Source organism: Neopelma chrysocephalum, unplaced genomic scaffold, assembly GCF_003984885.1.
Source record: "Neopelma chrysocephalum unplaced genomic scaffold, ASM398488v2 Primary Assembly neopelma1_135, whole genome shotgun sequence".
In the NCBI taxonomy this organism is placed as follows: domain Eukaryota; kingdom Metazoa; phylum Chordata; class Aves; order Passeriformes; family Pipridae; genus Neopelma; species Neopelma chrysocephalum.
Genome location: NW_020897797.1, coordinates 335,943 through 354,994, shown reverse-complemented (window position 1 = coordinate 354,994; position 19,052 = coordinate 335,943). Strand labels below are relative to the sequence as shown.

The 19,052-nt window shown below is 42.2% G+C and overlaps 1 protein-coding gene across 3 annotated transcripts; it reads right to left on the bottom strand.

Moving 5' to 3' along the window:
* Nucleotides 1–1,444: 1,444 nt before the first annotated feature.
* MYSM1 (Myb like, SWIRM and MPN domains 1) lies at nucleotides 1,445–18,576 on the bottom strand. 3 transcript variants are annotated; one of them, XM_027698923.1, is made up of 20 exons: nucleotides 18,450–18,576; nucleotides 16,440–16,515; nucleotides 16,193–16,263; nucleotides 15,848–15,925; nucleotides 15,693–15,719; nucleotides 15,090–15,168; nucleotides 14,308–14,406; nucleotides 12,948–13,702; nucleotides 11,949–12,079; nucleotides 11,036–11,139; nucleotides 10,329–10,406; nucleotides 9,213–9,301; nucleotides 8,840–8,894; nucleotides 8,705–8,755; nucleotides 7,955–8,029; nucleotides 7,490–7,678; nucleotides 7,151–7,283; nucleotides 5,316–5,421; nucleotides 5,141–5,198; nucleotides 1,445–4,598 (listed from the first exon to the last, which is right to left on the bottom strand). In XM_027698923.1, exons 1-20 carry the CDS (start codon nucleotides 18,506–18,508, stop codon nucleotides 4,434–4,436), a joined length of 2,478 nt encoding a protein of 825 aa, XP_027554724.1. In that variant the 5' UTR covers nucleotides 18,509–18,576; the 3' UTR covers nucleotides 1,445–4,433. The 3 variants fall into 3 exon arrangements, 2 of the variants coding, with proteins under 2 accessions (XP_027554724.1, XP_027554725.1); XM_027698924.1 differs by lacking the exon at nucleotides 18,450–18,576 and adding an exon at nucleotides 18,137–18,295; XR_003536772.1 differs by having other exon boundaries at nucleotides 4,473–4,598; nucleotides 7,490–7,691.
* Nucleotides 18,577–19,052: the final 476 nt, after the last annotated feature.

Genomic DNA, 19,052 nt, shown 5'->3' with positions numbered 1-19,052 from the left:
CTGAGATCTATAGCTAAAATTATTAAAATTATCATGTTAAGTCTGTTTGTCTTATTGATAATTCTATAATAGTTTAGTAACTCTTTTCCTATTTTTAAGTCATTCATTTACCTACATTACAATAATATGCCTTTTATTTTTTTAATTTCACATCCCTCCTTCTAAGTCGAAATCCATTTAATGGTCATCTGTATCCTCATATCTTTCTTTTATTTCACATTATTCAAATGTCAAATGTGAAATATTATTCAGAATAAAAGTGCACTTTTCCACTGACTTTTTTTTAACTGGTGACTTTTCCCCTCTGTAAATAAGGAAAGAACAGACTTAAAGACAAGAGTTTTCAGAAATATCTATATACCTATATATATTTATATAGATATGTAATGCTTTTATGACAATAAAAAAAGTGTTATTTCTTTTAGTCCATGCTACGCTGTAACAGCAGTACAAGAGTTAATTATTTAGAACAGCAGGCTGCAAAGGGAATAATCCTGTAGGAAATGTGCATTATTTCTTTAGTGATCTCTGCTTCCATGGAAACAATTTCTCAGCACATTTCTAAATCTCGTAAAAATAGGGCACTAGGTCTGTGTAAAACAGCAAGACATTTCCAATTAAACAACCCCAATGCTTTAATCTGGGCCATTAAATATTTTGTCCACCATCAAACATGATTATGGGATGTTAAACCACCAGCTCCTTCCCATCTGCCAGCTCTGTGAGGGTAAAGTACCCCCCATCCCTCACCTCCTCAGGGGTGCACAGCACGTTCCCCTCCCTGTGCAGATGTTGGGGTGCACAGCTGTGCCACGCCACACTTTTGGGGTGCACCGTCCACCTCCATGGTGTCTGTTCTCCCTCCACACCCCGTCTCAGGGCTCAGCACTGCACAGCAGAGCCAGTTTCTCCAGCAGAGCCAGAGTCAGCCTGGCTCATGGAGCTGGAACCAACACACTTGGATCAGATCTGGGGTAGGAACATTGCTGGTGAAAGGCATCTGTGAGCATCTCCAGGATCACTGGGGTTGTCCATGCAAACAAATCCCTTATACTGTGTACCCAGTGATCCATCCTACAGCCAGGACTCTCTGAAACGCGTGCGGAAAATCCTGGCCTCCATCCCCACATCCCTGCCATGAGCACCACTGGATCATTTCTGAAGGAGACTAAAGCAGAGGGTGTGTAAGAACAACTGAAGGGGACAACTCCAGCCCCAGGTACAGCTCCTGCCCCGGGATGTCCTCACTGGCCAGCAGTTTACATGCACTGGGAAGAACAGCTTCGCTCTGAGCTCCAAACCTTTCCCGTACGAGCTGTAACAAAGCTCCCTCTGGTGGAACCGGACGTCGTTCACTCACTTGGTTATTGCCACCGACTCGGAAGAAAGCAATTCCAGAGCTGGTGCTCGGGAGGCATGGAGCCATCACAAACACGGACACATCTTTCAGGGCATTGCATACACAGTCTTTATTAGCAGACTCTTCTCTATCATCAGTCAGGAATAGCAGAGAAGCAAGCAAAGGAAAAACAGTACTTAACGTCAATGGCAACAGTGTTAACTTTCTGTTTGGTTTTGGGGTTTATTTTCCTCACCTGAATTGTTCTTGGAAAATTACTTATTTTAAAAACATAAAAGTAGAGGTGTTCCCTCCCCTTTGTACACAAGATGTGTGCCCTGTGAAGCAGCACTGCTGGAAACCGAAAGAGCAAAACATAATTCAGCCAACAAATGCCCTTCAAGGATATTTGCAGAAGTGACATCTTGGGGGGTTGTTTGTTTTTTTATGGTTGCCTGTTTGTTTTTAATTTGTTTCTTCCTATTTTATACTCGAATTCCAGTTTTAACTGTATCATTCTACTCACTACTCAGCCATTCCTCATCTCCTGAGCAACCCCTTGGCAGGGTGTAACACTGGACCTACAGAAAGGAACAGTGGATTAGTCCTCACAAGTGCACTGAAACAAGGCCTGGATGGGGAAAAAAAAGCTTTATAATAAAGAATTTTCATGCCTGATATGTGTTTGGTAGCAGAACTGGCACATTAGTAAAACAGATTTTTACCTCCTGGGAAGCCTGCAACTTCCAAACTCTCTGTATTAACCACTCAGACCAACTAAATGCTGAAAAGCAGGTTAGTTATTTTCTTACCACAGTTCCTGCCAACAAAATCATTACTCAGCATCACAACTGTGCTCTTTCCAATTCCCATACAATTCCATGTACAAGACTGGATCCCAATAGTACCAGCATTGTATTTTCTCCACACCACCCTGCTCACAAACTCAGAAAATGTGGAGTCTGTGCATGCCAAAGGCTCGGTCCTGCACCATGTCCTCTTCCCAGAGACAAACCACTTCAAAAGTGTGTGTCACTCAGAACTTCCTTATGTAACATCTCTGTTAAATCCAATTGATACAACCGTGTTACTTTAATTCATTGTAATTAATACAGAGAGAAGCAGCCAGCACAGTTACACAGTTACAGCTTGGGTAATCCTGATCCATCCTTAAAGGGCTGGGAATAGACCCTATGAGGACAGTGAACGGGATCTACTTCATACTGATGTTACACAGTGGTTCAAAATTCTCCTGCTACCAACCAGCACAAATTACAGCTGTCCGTGTACATTGATCCTGGGGGATTTCCTAGAGAACCTATGGAAAACTGAACCCAACACCATGCACTGCACAGCACCCACGACTGAGCAGTCAGGAATGCCTTCCCACTCAGAGTGTAGTTTAACTAGGAATACAGAAATCCATGCAGTATTAGGAGTGAGGAAGTGCCAAAGATGACAGTTTAGAGTAAGTGCAGACTGAGCCAACCCACTGGACACAGATGGGTGCACCAATGGTACATCACACACAGTAGTGCGACCAAAGCTCTGCACTTGCAGATCTGCACATAGAAGAGAGCACAGAACATCCACCAGTACTTTTGAGTCCACAGCTCTTGAATGTGGGAAAATCACTGAGTATCAAGAGCTCACATTTTCCTTTGATCAGGTTCTGCACCTTCCCCTCAGTGACAAAGAGTCTGACATTTCATGGTAAAAACCGTAACATCAACTTCCTGTGAAGGGGTTCCCTCCTTGGGATGCAGCTCTATGATTTTAAAGCTTTTCAAACTCTATATAAATGAAAAGCTGAAACATATAAAATCTTAAAATTCCATTTATGTTATGTAGAACTAGATATATACACATACATTTTTTTTCTTAAAATAAAAATTGAGCCCATTCTCTCCCCTCTAGATATAAACTCGACGTCTTGTTTCAGGTTTTCAAATACATTTTAGACCTCTCTGAGAAACTTCGCCCAAGATAAACCTCTGTAAATACCTGTAGACAAGTCAAGTTTCCTTAGAAAGCAAAATTTAAAACACATTTTTTCTATAAACAGTCACAGCGATACAGCTCACGAAACATTTCCAAGTTGCAATCAGGAAACTTCTCCAATCAAGATCAATCTGTGACAGATTTATCTGAATATACACCTGTAAGAAATCATAACTGAGAAACTGGTATAAACCAGTGTTTTCTTATTAAACTGTACATTATAGAGAAGACTGCGAATATAAAAGTTGGGATTTTTTTCTTTACAAACACAAATACTTTTCTGCTCGTTGCCCTCAGTTTGCCATCAACCCAGAGCTTGTGTTTCCACAGGAAACAGTGGCAATTCCAAGTGGACAAACGGCAAGGATCTGGAGAACAACGTAAAACCTCCCCATAGAATGGAGGGTCAGAAAGGTTGCATTTCCACTGGAAACAAGCACAGGCACTACTGAGAAGTCATGAAAACTTGCCAGCTTTTCCTCCCCAATACAGAAACAAGATGGCAAAGAATGTGCCAAAAAGCTACTTGACCATCAGGATGAATGGGGAAAAACAATAATAAAGAAGATAATAAAGCAAAGGAATCAGGTGATGTATTTTGCTACAACTGAATAAAACTTCAGGCTGGATACCAGGAGAGTTGGAGCTATGAAGTTCTCATTTCAGTTAAGTTTCTCTTCTGTGAATTCTTTCAAACTTACAACCTCTAAAGCATTAATTCATCCTGAGTTAGATGGGTACCTGGAGACAACATTAAGAGAAAATTCCCAAGCTGAAAGACCTGAGAGAGGACAAACTCTCCTTGAAGATGGATGCACAGTATTCCTGACAGGTGTCCTTCTCCCAGAGCAGCAGTGTTGGTCACTCAATTAATGCTGCATCCCTCGTTAGCCTGAGCCTCCCTTGGGCACTGGGGTCACACACAAAAAGAGCTTCCAAAGTATCTTTAAACCATCAAGATAAGATGACACTGGATTCTGTAACAGTCACTACTGAGGTGGATAACAATTCTGAAAGAGTTGACATAATGAGGAGGAAGGAGAGAAATCAAAAAGTAACATCCAAATTCCATCACTTTGGTTTGCCAAAGCCATCACAGTGGCAATTGGTGGGAACATTCCTTCTCACTTCCTTCAGCATTGCCCTTTTCCTCACTCTTGTACGTGGAAAGGAATAAGTTTTCTATCTGAGTCAAGAACTCTTCAGCAATGAGGCAGTTTGTTACCTTGCCCAAAGTCTTCCTCATGCACTCCAAAAGCTGGTCAAAACAAAAGAACATTTTGTTAAAATTGAAATTTTTCCTGAAATTTTTTTCATTTTTTATTACAAAGGGATTTTTATTTAGAATTAACACTAAAAAATTGCTCAAGTGTGCAATACAACTTTAAAAGGAACAGTGACACAGGAGAACACAGGTGGTTTAAATCCAATTTTTTAAAACCAGTTACACAACAACTGAATTCCAGAGCATTTTACCAACTCAATTTTAGATTTGCGCTGTTTGTAAGCAAAGTCATGAGAGGAAACAAAAGAATTCGATGTGGGCAATTACTGTGTACAAGTGATTTGCCATTAAATCTTCTCCAAACTGAGGGTCAAACTTGGTGTCTGCACATAACACATTCCCACCTCTCTCAAAGGAGGATCCTTATTTTCACTGTGTGAGTTGTGCCACAGCAGTAATTTATTGCCATTAATTTCCATCTCTGCTTTGTAAAAATGTAACTTCAGGTGACCTCTGCTAACATGAAACAGATTTGCATTTAAAAAAAACATTCAACATTAAAAAAGAAAACTTACTTTCTGCAAACAAGTCAGGTCAGAATCCCTATGAAAAATTTTATCCATGGGGACACTGCTGTTGGAAGAAAAACAAACAGGAATGCTGGAGAAAGGAGCCACAGGTCTTGACTGAAACAATAACAAACATACAACAATTCCTAACCGGCTGTTTGTAACAGCAGTAGACACATACCTGTGGCAAAATCTGTACTTTTCAATTATCCACCTTGTTTTTTCAAATACTAATTCCCACTGAGGCTCCTCCAACATCTGCTGCACTTCGAATTTGTAGGGCAGGCCTGCAGTCAATGCAACATCATCATTCAGTGTTTCTAGTGCACTCCACTGTTTTCTTTCTCTTTTTAGTTTTAGATGCAATCCCTTCCCCCCCATAACTGTTCCTGTTAATTACTGACTGCAGAAGCCTGTGGTTCTGTTACTTGACAACATTAAGGAGGTTAAAGCAAAAGGATGACGTGTTTTGGATTCCAAATTTAATTGTGGTGGGAGTAGGAACAAATCTGTTTTCCTCCCTGCCCTCACCAATTCCCCAGGCCATAAGGAAGGACACAGAAATCCACAAAAAACAGAGAAAGAGAAAAATTAATTGAGTGTTTAGTACCACTTTTGTAGTGGCAAATCTCTCTAAGATTTAGGTGATTATTAAGTGAATAAAAAAAGGTTTGGTTTTTATGTCTGAAGGGGCTGCTGATGAGTATTGTTCGCTATTTCAGAGGAATTTTGCTCTGAAAGGAAGAAAATCTTCTGGTTTATTGCAGGTGGGGGAAGAGGAATTTAGCAAGAAAATTATTTGCAGGTTAACAATTCAGTTATCAAAAATCAGGGAGAAAGAAGGAGAGTGTGAATTTCAGTAAGTCATTTCCAAAGAGCCCGAGGAGATGCCATTTAGTAAAACCTTGATTTCAGGAGCTAAACAGAAATACGGAATCCTCTCAGACAGAAAAAGTGACTACAAAAAAGTCTTCTAAGGGCAATGAAGTTTGTCAGTAATTTAATTCCTCCGCAAGGACGGGATGTGTGGGAAATGAGGATAAAATCACAGGACAATCAGTGTGGTAAACAGGAATTAGTGCACAGATGTGGCCACCGCTCCACTTCCCCCAGGACTGTGCAGTGAGTCTCCAGGCAGATGGTCTCCTCTGCTAACTTCCACAGGAAAAAACAGGGAGAACTGTTGGCTCACATGGCCTCAGCTACTGCTGTGCCAAGAGAACTGGAAACCTTGGAGTGGGGATGCAAAAATCAGAACTTTATAAATAGAGGGAGGGAGGAGGAGAGAGAACAGGCAGCTACCAGAACCATCTTCTGTTATCAGGGGATTTTTCCTCAAATGAATGTCAGGGAAAGATCTGATCATCACTGGAAATACCATGAATTTTATATAGTGTGTTATTAACTGTTCAAGAATGGAAAGGATCCCATTTTCATGAAATGACAATGACAATTTTAATCAAACCCCTTAGGCTGGGGTTCCTGCCAGCACACCCTTTCAGCCTTCCTAGCAAATTTGATCCTTTGACCTTCTGAATGGCACATTAGTCGAAAATTAAGGATTTTTGGCCACTGTAGCAGCCAATTCTATGGTATTTACTTCTGTTTCCTCAGGCAGAGGATCTGTTCAGAATGTTGCAATGCAGAAAAGCCCATGCTGTACATGTGAAAGAGTTTCTCAGCTGTTCATAAGGATTCTGCATGTAAATAACAGTGACTCTTGTCCCAAACCTTTCGCTTCTTCCACAGATTGTGAAAAATACTAACACAAAAGAACAATCTTCTATCTATCTAAATTTGTATATTCTTGTCATGACAGCAGGGACAACTTTCAGGATCACTCTTTCAGTGAAATTCCTGGGTTTGTCCAGCACATGTTACCAATAGAAACTATACCATTTGTACAATACCATCATCTTAGCAATACAAATACATAAATACCTATTTCTCAAGCTCAAAAGCAGACATTTTTCCCCTTAGTATCCAAAAGGAAAAGGATAAAACAGATGTACTTACGGTAGGAACCATCAGCACTGATCTCGTCACTAATGACCAGACAGGTGATCTGGGAATAGGGCAGGGGATTATTGCGGTTGTAAGGGCTTATGATCATCCCGATGAACATGGCACCTCCCCTGGAGAAATAGCTCTAAAAACCAAAAAAAAACCACACAAAAAACCCCACATATAAAAATCCAACCTTTTTTCAGAAGAGGATGCTGAAATCTGAAACCCAGCATTTATGTCATTTATGGCTGAGCTAAGACTAGAGCAATAATATGTATTAACACTGTAAATACCACAGAGGTTTTGGGCCTGGGGGTGTTTTTTGCTCTTTGTATGGTTTTGCTGTACCTGGTATTTGGCTTGAGTGTCAATGTCTCGTATGGAGGGGTTGGGATCGAAGGCTGGGTGGGAATGGTACCATCCAATGACCTGGAATCCTCTGGCAGCCAGTGTTTCCGAGGCCTGTGTCTGGGACACCGGATCCATCTCGCACTGCAGGCCTGTGCTGAGGCTGTTGCAGGGCTCTGCTGCACACACCTGGTAAAGAAACCTCCAGATGGATAAATGCAACAAACCTCCATCAGTTACATCAAACTTCATAAACAGAATTTTAAGAATAATTTACCAGATCTTCCTCACAATTTATTAGATCTTTCTCCTTCACAATTAAACATAACTCTAACATTTCAAGACTGCAGTAATTAACTTAGATTTCATATATTTAATTAGTTGCCCTTCAGAAATATTCAAATTATATCTATTATCGTATCAGTTTTAATATTTTAGAGAAAATGTAAAAAGACAAACACTTACTTCCACAATTTTATCAGCTTCAGAGTACCTTCCACCCAGCAGCCCTATCACTTCTGCCAGAGACACATGAGAGTGCTGGAAGATCAAACAGGTATGAAAGAAATGAGATTAAACAACTATGGAAGTCTAAGTTGTGTAATTTCTTTTTGTTTTGCCCTGCACTCAAGTCAGTAACTTCTCAATGACATTTAGAAGGAAAACTCAGAACAACTAAAACCTCTCAAAACCCCATTGTTTCCATTTAAAGCAAACAGAAAAGATTAAATTTGCTTATTATAAACACACCGGGGATGTAGTGCAAGGGTGTAACACATCCACAGATGCAGCCTGGGCACTGCTGAACAACTGCACAATTTTGGTACAAGCTGTTGTTCTTAAAAAAATCCCCACATTTTGCTTTGTAGACACAAAATCAGTTGCCAGACTGGTAGAAAATGAAGCCATAGATCTCAGGAGGACAGACTGTCAGAAAGTAGCTTTATGCAAATCAGATTTAAAGTGTGACAGAGAGTAGTAAGTAGTAAAGCAGCAAAACTCTTATTTGTTTTTCTAGAAGGTAAATGGTTGCACAGTAAGCACAATATAAAAAGTATTCATCTTTAGGGGCTTTATTTAATAGTAGGTTCTCACTTCTAGGTGAATGAAAACATTACTGTATTTCTCAGTCTTCCTGAGAAGAAGACTTCATTTAAAAAAAACCCCCACAACACAGACATCATAGCTTTTTGAAAGATAAAACTTAATCCTCACCAAATCCATTACTAGAAGTGCTTCAGAAGACACTTTCACCGTAAAAGGCTCCTGAAATGATAAAGACAATAATGAGTATAAGAAAAGTGACCCAAGTAATGAAGCCTTCTTGGTAATTCCCTCAGAGGTACATACCTGCTTTTCCTCCGTGAACAGACAGCAGGGTATCAGCTGAAAGGGATCAAAGGAACTATAAAATGAAAGAAAATTTCTCTAAAGATGTAGGACAGTCAGAAAACTTTTCAACTTTCCCACTGTCACCTCGGCTGAGGAGGAATAACCTTGTTTTCTTCACTGGATTTTCTCATCCCACACTAGGATGACTTCCACCAAATACAGAAACATCACTCCCCACACTCATGAATTCCAACAGGAAACATGTGAAATGCATCCAGGCTATTTCAGACCATGACACACGCTAATGCTTTGCACCTTTCCAGCCTGACACAAGACATTTGTTCAATCTCTGGCAGATCTGTGTTTGAACACGAGGCACATCCAGCAATACCTTTTGGTTTGTCTCGAACCTTTGGAAGATTTTGCAGGTTTCAGTTTTTCTTCCTCTCTCCTTCTTGCTAATTCTTCAGCTGAGAGATGCTAAGAGGATTTAATAAAAAATGAAATGTCTTAATGTCTGAAGTACTGTTTCAGCAGTGATTACAAAACCAGCCCAAAATAAATTCTTGATATCATTGTCCTCTTGATACAATTTGTGTGTTACAGAACTACTGATGGTGGAGGCAATAGCCATGAACCAGCAGTGTGGAAGGAGTGACAATCAGAGACCAAGCCCACAAGAAGCCTGATGAGAGAATTCTCATACGAAATCAATCAAATTCAGTAAAATCACCGCCCACATCACAAACCAGGTGTAAATCCAAGTGTGATAATCTGCCAGTACAAACCATGCTCAGAACTTATCACAACTCCTCTTTAGGGATGAGTGTTTTCAACCTTTTTTTCCATCCAAATATGTATTTTGCAAGAAGTGTCCGAATTATTAATCACAGTTAATCAAAAGTAGCATTATGGAAGTAATTGTTACAGGTAATTACTAAAGGCTGCAAATTAAGAAGGTTTTCTATACAAGAAAAATAGATGTTCTTCACTTTTCATATAATTTGAAATTGTAGGAATGGACAAGTATTTTCTTTCCAATTCTCTCATAAAATATTTAAACTTGTATGAATTTTTAAAGCACTTCATAAACCACAGAATTTCTGGGGATATTGCTAGTAGCAGAATTAATATTAGGAACTCATTATCACCTGCATAATGAGCACAAAGAAACCATACAGGACTGAAAAAATAACATTTAAATGGTATTCTCCCATCCCTTACCATTTGCTTTAAGGCAGTTAACTCAAAAGCAATGGATCATGAAATCTCCTACAAGACAAGGCAAAGAGCTTTAGGGGCATAAAACCCCTGTGCAAACACCAACTTTACTTATCAGCAGCACAAAGATGTACCAGCTGCTGCATTACTTTCAAATTACTGCTTCCACAAGAGAGGTTAAGTCCCTATGACACAACTGTTCCCTTGTCTGTTTGATGCAACACCACCTGCCAGCAAATAGCAAGAATTAATTCCTTAAGGAAAGTTAAAAACACAGGAGGGTCACCTCAAATGTCTGTCCTTCTAAATCCTTGGCATCACACCAGTTTCCCCAGGGGTCTCGCACTCGCCGCCTTCTCGTGCGCTGTGGAAAGAAATCACCAAGAGTCAGGGCTCTCACCCTGCAAAAACTGCGTTTACTTCAGCTGGGCAGCCCCAAGGACAGTGTCCAAAAGGGTTCTGCCACAGGGATGTTACCAACACCCTGCAGTTCTGCAGACTGGCACGAAATATCATCAGTGGAGTTTTCGCATTTTAAGGCAGTAAAGCCTGTTGGTGTTCCGAGGAAGCTCAGCAGCCCTGACAGCAACAGGGCACTGTTACCCAGCTCTGAATTCTAGCTCAGACAATACACAAAACTATAAAACCAGGATGTTTACATCCAGTGGATGCTACAGCTCTTTATATTTCAATTTATTATATTTTTAGTGGGATTGATTTTGTGTTTCCTCTCATCAACTGATGTATTTTGCTGTGAAGTACTTAAAAACACAGTATTACAAGTGAATATGAAAATTTACTCTGGCAAGCCTTGGTAATTCATGTAGTTACTACTGCACTTAACTGTGTGCATAAGACTCTCAGTAAGCCATATCCTACTCTATTTAACAGTTAAAATGCAAGCAACTTAATCACACACTGCAAAACACTTCACTATGAAAGCTGGACAGTTTCCCCATTGGTGCTGCCCCCCGGCTCCCCCTCAGGCCGCACCATGGACTGCAGGCGCTGTGCGAGCTGATAGGCTTCCACCGTGTCCTTGCCTTCCCGGGAACGCGTCCTGTCGGCTGCCTGGGGCCGGTTGTACACGGCCTGCTCTGCAGGAGACACAAGGGAGACACTCTGCATTGTCAGCAAAGCAAGGAGACACTCAGCACTGCTACACAGACAGGAGGACAGAGGTGAGTGGGAACGGCAAATGCCATCGTGGAAAAGGCAACAAAAAACCCCCTAGAGTAAAGACACATCTCTTGTTGGTCATAATTCTGTTATTTTAAATAGCTTTACTTCAGACAAAAGGTATTTGCAAGACATTGCTCCTCTCTCAGGTGACTGTCATTCAGCTTTGGACCAAAATCCACCCAGAGACTCTAAACCAACACCAAGTTCCAGGTGTATATACACTTTAAACATGTCACCTGATTCTAACATTTGAATTGTTTAAAAACTAGCCCTGAGGATGAAGACACTGATGTTTATTCAGGAAACAGTTATCATTCAGTGTGGGAAAAGTAACAGTAACTTGAATTTTGTCTTATAAGGAAGGAGGGCAGAATTTCAGATACAGTGGGTTATCAGGAAAAAAAATAATCCAACACTAGACACACAGAAAAGCACAAAACAAAACAACCAGCCCACCAGCTCATGTATGGTTAAACATGAGGGAAGGCAAAAAAAATAAAGAAAAAAAAAAGGTTTTGCGTAAAACCAAAAATCCATAATCCTGTAAGCAGGTTACAAACTCCTCCAGATTTTCCAAGGTTATGAGACACAATCTGCTCAGAGAGTCCTTCCTAGCAAGGATAACTGTGTACCCTCTGGGTGAGCAGTGCACCCTAACGTTAGGCAGTCCTTCAGCATTACCCCAAACCAGGCTATTTATTGGTTCCCACAGAAATATCCCTACCACAGCCGAAGTTAATGGCCCCTATCAGTTCCAGGTACGTGTGGATCCGGCCGATGCAGTTGACGTCACCGCAGTTCTTCAGGCCCGGACGCACCGAGGTCTTGTTCAGGTACTTGGGTTTACATCTCTCCCTAAAATCAAATCCAGCACATTGTCAGACAGCAGAACAAATCATGGGGGGAGGAAGGAATTGTGTGACTTTAACTGAGGTCCTGTTTTCACTCTCTATGCACTTATTGCTTCCTTTTAAACTGACACTGAACCTTTTCAGTTCAACACTTCTCTGAAAATGGAACTTCAGTCTTTCTTTCACCCACAACAAGCTGCCAGTGCACAAGACAACTGAGTGGGGTCTGAGTTAAACTCAGTAATTATTTCCACTTAAAAGCAAGCTAAGCAACAGAGTGACCACACAAACCAAAGTGGCAACAAGACAAACTGTATCTTGGGCCTGCTGCCACAAACCCCTGGGGTTCCTTACACCAGCTCTTTGGAGATGGAATATAAAATTTTCAAGTGTGCAAGCACTACTCCAAATTGATACTTACTTCGAGGCATTCTTTTGCTCAGCATCATTTATTCTAGCACAGACTTCTTGCTGCCCTTCTGTAAAGGCAGTGCCCCAATGCTGCAGACCTCATCACAGAGTTAATGCCACCAGTTATTTATTTTGAGGAACCGTTTATTAAAACCCTTCTTACATATAGGATGGCAAAAGTTGGAAGAAAATAGCACAACCAAAATGCATGCAGCTTGTTCTGATACAGGACACTAATTTTCATAATGCTTCAAAGTATTTTCATTGCTTAGCTTCCAGAATGCCAGGAAAAAAATGGGAAGACGCAAAAGAAGCATTAATAATGAATGCTGTTCACTGGCAAGCTACCATACAATAATTTTACTCTTTTCAGAAGCTGTTAGTACTAAGTAGTGTTTTAACTACAACAAACCAAGACACCTTAATCACTTATTTCAGTAAAAGAAATCAATGCATCTTACCATTGATCCAAAATATAATTCCTGATTTTCAAGTAACGCTCTGGTGTTTTGGCCTGGCGCCCTTCAAAGAACTCGGGAATAGCCTGCTTTTCCTCTTCCAGAATGATGCTCCTGTCAACCTCCACTTCTTGATCAGGGGGCTTCAGCTCCTCTGCTTCTTCTTGATGATCTTCATCCGCTTGGCAGGGAGAAGGAAAAAGCAATCCATTGTCAGCTGGGTTTCTTTGCTCCTCACTGGGCTCCTGAGCAGTCGCTTGTCCAGTACCGTGAGATGTTACTGCTCCTCCTTGTTCAGCTTTCTCAATATAATTATTGTACTGCTGGAAATCTAAACTCAAAGATTTATCACCATTCAGGTGCTGGGAACACGTTGCTGCCACAGCAGGAAATACCAAGGCATCCACTGTATCCTGCCTGGTCTGCTGAGGATCTTCTTTAGGCAAAGCAATTGCAGAACTGTGTCCAGCAGATGACAAACCGTGTTCCATTCCTTTTGTTTCTTCAAGTGGACTTTTTGGAACAACAGATAATTCAGATTTTCCAGTTTCTTGCTGGAAGGTGGGAGAGAGTAGCTCATCCATGTCATCAGTTATGTCTACTTCTTCATCATCTGACAGCTTTTCAATTTTCACTGCATTCAGATTGGGATCTGCGCGGCCTCTCAAATTTCCAGTTTCCTCCCTTATCCCATCTTCCATGGGAACGCTGCTCCCATGCTGACTTTGCTCTTCTTTTTCAGAATCACCATTTTTTGCCTTAGGAAAATATCAAATACTTTGAGGAGGGAAAAACAAAACAATCCCATCTGCCTCCCAAATAATCAGAACTATTTCATTTGAACAGCAGATATTCTGAAGTGTTTCTTCCTTATCTTACCCTTTTAATATAGTTTAATCCACTGCAACTGACTTTGGCACAGCATTAAAGGTATACTTTAGCCCAAGTGTAAATTAACATGTATTTCCAGTCACAAAATCCTAGAGAATAGTTATCTCTTCCTAAATGTCCCCAAAATCTCAAGTGAGGTTAAGGCTAAAACTACAACACACAGCAAGGACAGCTGTGTAGTGGAAAATAATTTTCATACTAATGACAAACAGTGTAAGAGGCCACAATTATACTACATTTTTTGTTTAGTTATACCAGCAATAAAAATACAGGTTATTCTAGGAATTTGAAATCAGGTCTGAATTATTTTAAATCTGCAAATAAGCATATTCCACTTTTCTGAATATGTGAATAAACAGAGTATGTGCTTTGCCAGCAAATGCCCTGAAAGGACAGATTAAAAGCAAGCTATACATGCAACACCACACTTGGCTAACAGCCTTTTTGCCAGCTCCAGAGATCCTCCATTTACCTTGTTCCTAAAGTACTGTCGAGCGTAGCTCTTGACTTGTAGGACAGTTCGACTCCCGATCAACTTGGCGATTTTTGTCCACCGGCGGCCAAATTTCACCTGACACAACAAAGCACATTGAAGTCACCCAAACTCTGACATTCCAGACGTTGCACTTCACGTGCCAAGAGAGTTTAAAACCTCAATTGTTCACTCAAATGCACAAACAGTACAGCAAACCCATGGTAAAGAACCTCAACATTCATGTTCTACCCGAAAGAAAATGGCATCCAACAGTAAGAACTATTGTTATTCTTCTCAACTAGAGCATCTTCTTCACCCTGTTCAGGCACTCTGTAAATTATGCTGCCTGCTATCCCAAGGAATCCTACTGAAACGAGTCTGTGCTTGGCAAGCAAACCCTATTACATTATATTACAAATAATCTCTGAAGACTTTACAACAGTAGTTAAAGGATTTCACTTTATTTGCCTTAAAAACACACTACACTTCCCATAGTTAAGAACAGCATTCTGACTGTGCAACTCATAATGCTGAGTATTTGAGGTATTTTGTTCTCTCAAATTGTAATCAGCCTCACATGAACAAAATCTGGTAGAGAAAACCATTTTGGGTTATCATTACACTCTTGGTAGATGGCAATTACTTTTAACATGTTAGAAGAAAAAAAAGCAGAAGCCTTAGAAGAACCATAACATGCTTATTCATATTAACTACTACTCTCTTATTTAGAATAAACTAATGAATTCAATTAAAAATATTACCTCTATAAACAAACTCACCAGTCCTTGTTCAAACAGCTCTTTTTCCTCCAATGTCCACTTCAGGGAGCAGCCAGGTGGTTTTGCAGGTGACCGGACACTGGGAAAGCAGGAAGCAAACGTTGGTGCTTTCCTAAAAACATTTAATCCTCCAATCCCAGTAACTCAAGGTACCTTCTGACAGGAGAACTACTCCCCTTCTTTGGTAAAACTCAAAGTATTGTTTTAAACATGAGTTTATAAACATGATAAATAAAATACTGAGAATCAGCTTCCCCACCACAAAGGATGGTTCAAGGCAACTCAATATTCATCAGTGACTAATGGTACAGAAATAAATAAAAGCAGCAAACAGAAAAGTTCAGGCAAAAAAGCCAACTAAAATTAACAATTTTTTTTCATAAGGACCACTGCGCAACAAAAAAAAACCCCAACTCCCCTATTTTACCATAGGGCCATTATTATACACAGTATTTCTTCCTGCTGAAAGGTCTCTTACATAATTTTGCACAGCCAAACAAAAGGAACTAAGGAACTGTAACTTTTTTTTTTTTAAATAGCTTCCAGTAACTTAAATCAGACACCACATTTAAGAATGCAACTCAATCATTAAAATGTACGTACATGACTTTTCCAGTTTTCTTATGAGGGCTGCAAATAAAAAACAGAGTGAAAATAAAAATTAGCGATTGTGATGCTGTTGCATATCTCAGCAAACAACCCTACTTTAGGAGAACTTTTCATTTCTTCTCATCTAATTTTTCCCAAGCACATCTTACCTTTTCACAGATCTTTTCTCCACTTCCTTTTGGTTGAGCCATATTTTTTCAGAAAGTGATTTATTAGATAAATAATACCTGAAATAGTTGCTAAGTAACTTTTTAAAGCATCAGAGATATTTGTACACGTGAGAATTCTAAAAATCATATAAATTATACTGGTTCAGAATTACCCAGTTGAAGAAACAAATACTGCAGTTTCTGCAGCAGTATTTCTTCAGTCTACCTACAAGGTGGCAGGGCTTCAGTCACTTTAACAGGAAAAGATTAGTGCAGTTCCTTTGGAAACAGGAAGTTTTCTGTTTTCCTACAGGAAAACACAAAACCAAATCAACAAAAGGATACTCTTCTTCCAGCAACATCTTCTCAATGACAGCCCTGTTTTCTTCACTAATGCTGCTGTCCAATGTCCAGGGCTGCAAACAACACAACTGTGTTTTAATATCTGAATTCCCCAGAATAAATATATAACACTTTCTAAAAGTAAGGAAAAAGCCCTGGTTAAAAACCTAAACAGCATGTACATGGAGGGAAGAGCAGACAGCAGCTGTGATAACCTTGCTAGAAGCAACACTCATTTAAAAATACTTACAAGACTGTTGCCAGTTCTCCAAGATGAATCGAGATAGTGATCCTGCAGCAGGCTTGATGCTGGGTTTTCATGATCTCTGAAAGAGATTCCAGTGTGCAAGACAACTGCAGTTTAATATTAAAAGTGTCATTGAGTTCTATTATCTCCACTTAACATTACTACACATTTCCCCCAATATGGTAAAAACACCTTCTTGTAAAGACTAACTTGTTTTCCTGCCAAGGAAAGCTCATACTTACACAAGGGTTAATTGTACAGGGCTGTTAGTATCATGGAATGGCTTGGGTTGGAAGGGACCTTAAAGATTATCTTATTGGCAGGGACACCTTCCACTAGACCAGGTTGCTCCAAGCCCCATCCAACCTGGCCTTGGACATTTCCATGGATGGGGCAGCCACAGCTTTTCTGGGCAACGTGTGCCAGGGCCTCACCACCCTCACAGGGAAAAATTTCTTCCCAATATCTAAACTAGTACTCTTACAGAATTAATTCAGTTTATGTTTGATCTTTTCTGTAAATAACTACTTATTAGAGATCTGTCACTGATTAACATCATTGATCAAATTTCTTTCATTTTCATGCAGCATAAAATCTGCTTAGTATAATTACTTGTTTAAAAAAATCTTTACTTCCAGAGCATTCAGACAGTTCTAATGACTAATTAGCCCTATATTCCCTACAGTGCTACTAATTTAAACTCATTTACTATTCTGAAATGCTTTATGCCAGCACCTCAAACATCTCTTTATAGGATAAAGAATAAATCTCCATGTACAGTCAGAAGCCTACACAACTCCTGCTTCTGTTGGAGCACAACAAGGACAGCGTGGGATGAACACCCCCTTTGCCCAGCAGCCTGTGTGCAGCAGTGGCAGGTGCTGCTCTAGGACAGCAAGTCTCTGCTACAAACCTCTTGTTCTCTCCCAGTACCTGCAGGTGCTCCATTTGAGGTGTTACAGTCTCTGCCCACTTTGCCATCCCTTATCCATGAATTCGCTGAAGCCCAGAAAGCCAACTGAACCCTGGGCTGCATCCAAAGGACCAGGGCCAGCAGGCTGAAGGTGATTCTGCCCCTCTGCTCTGCTCTTGTGATCCCACCTGGAGTGCTGCATCCAGCTCTGGGGTCCCCAACATAAGGAGGACATGGAACTGTTGGAGCAAATCCGGAGGAGGCCATGACGTTGGTGAGAGGACTGGAGCACCTCCCCTATGGATACAGGCTGGGAAACTTGGGGCTGTTCAACTTCTAGAAAAGAAGGTTGTGTGGACACCTCACAGCAGCCTCACAGTACCTGAAGGGGGCTACAGGGAAGCTGGAGAGGGATTCTCCATCAGGAACTGTAGTGACAGGACAGGGAGTAATGGGTACAGATTGAAAGAGGGGAAATTTATGTTAGATATCGTGAAGAAATATTTTCCTGTGAGGTTGGTGATACACTGGCACAGGTTGCCCAAAAAAGGTTTGGATGCCCCATCCAGGGCAGGGTTCAAAGCTAGCTTGGATAGAGCCTTGAGCAACCTGGTCTAGTGGGAAGTGTCTCTGCCCACGGCAGGAGTGGATGATCTTTAAGGTCCATTCCAACCCCTTTACATCCTGTGATTCTCTGACTCCGTTTTTGGCACCTCCCTCCCGGCGTTCAGCTCTCTGACCCTCTCTGCCTCCGCGAGTTCGCGAACACAGTTACACAACCCAGCACCTTCTCCATGTGTATTTTTAAGGATTCTCCCAGCAGCCTCCGGGCCGAGCTCTGGGGGATCCCTTGGCAGCAGTTCCGTGTTCTCCTCACACCAGCGCTCCCACAGCCCCGTTCCCTCTGCCCTGCCTGACGATGCTCCGCACTGGCGCAGCCCCCTCTCCACAGGCACTCCATGACACTCCAAGGTCTCTCCCCGGAGCGGCGGGAAGCGCCCGGCCAGGGCCGCCCCCTCAGGAGCGACCGCCCCCCGCGACTCCCGCCCAGCGCTGGGGGACGGGCTGCGCTGCCAGAGCCCCGCGGGACCCTCACTCACCCCGGCGGGGCCCCCGGGTCGCCCTCGATGTCCACCTCGGGCTCCTCCGCCGCCGCCATGACACCGGGACGGCGCTATCGCAGGAAGGGGCGGCCCGACGGCGGCGATGGGCGGGCGCCGAGCGCTGAGGAGCGGCCGGGCGGAGCCGGGCATGGCGCTGGGGTAGGCGGAGCGCGGGGCGGCCGGACCGGGCGGGAAGCTGAGGGACGGGGCCGGGCTGTGAGGGGGCATGGATGCGCTGAGTGGACATGGCCGGCGTGTGAGGGGACATAGCCCAGCTGAGCGACATGGCCGAGCTGTGAGGGGACATGGCTGCGCTGAGGGGACACGGCCGGCGTGTGAGGGGACATGGCCGAGAACTGAGGGACAAGGCCGGGCTGTGAGGGGGCATGGCCGAGAACTGAGGGACAAGGCCGGGCTGTGAGGGGACATGGCCCAGCTGAGGGACATGGCCTGGCTGTGAGGGGACATGGCCGGGAACTGACGGAGCGTGGCCGGGCTCTGAGAGTCACGTCCGGGCTGTGAGTGAAGAGGTGATGGTCAGGCAGGGGCTGAGGGGCAGCGCGGGATGCGACAGCGGGAGCCTGGAACCGGAGCCCGCCC

Bases quoted from the DNA above. Each gene is read 5' to 3' on its own strand.
- MYSM1 (XM_027698923.1), bottom strand. From the start codon at position 18,508: ATGGCGGCGGCGGAGGAGCCCGAGGTGGACATCGAGGGCGACCCGGGG. The intron at 16,264-16,439 runs GTAAGTATTTTT...TGTTGTTTGCAG, and splicing joins GGAGAACTGGCAACAGTCTT to CCCTGGACATTGGACAGCAG. The intron at 15,720-15,847 runs GTAAGATGTGCT...TTTTATTTGCAG, and splicing joins GAGAAAAGATCTGTGAAAAG to CCCTCATAAGAAAACTGGAA.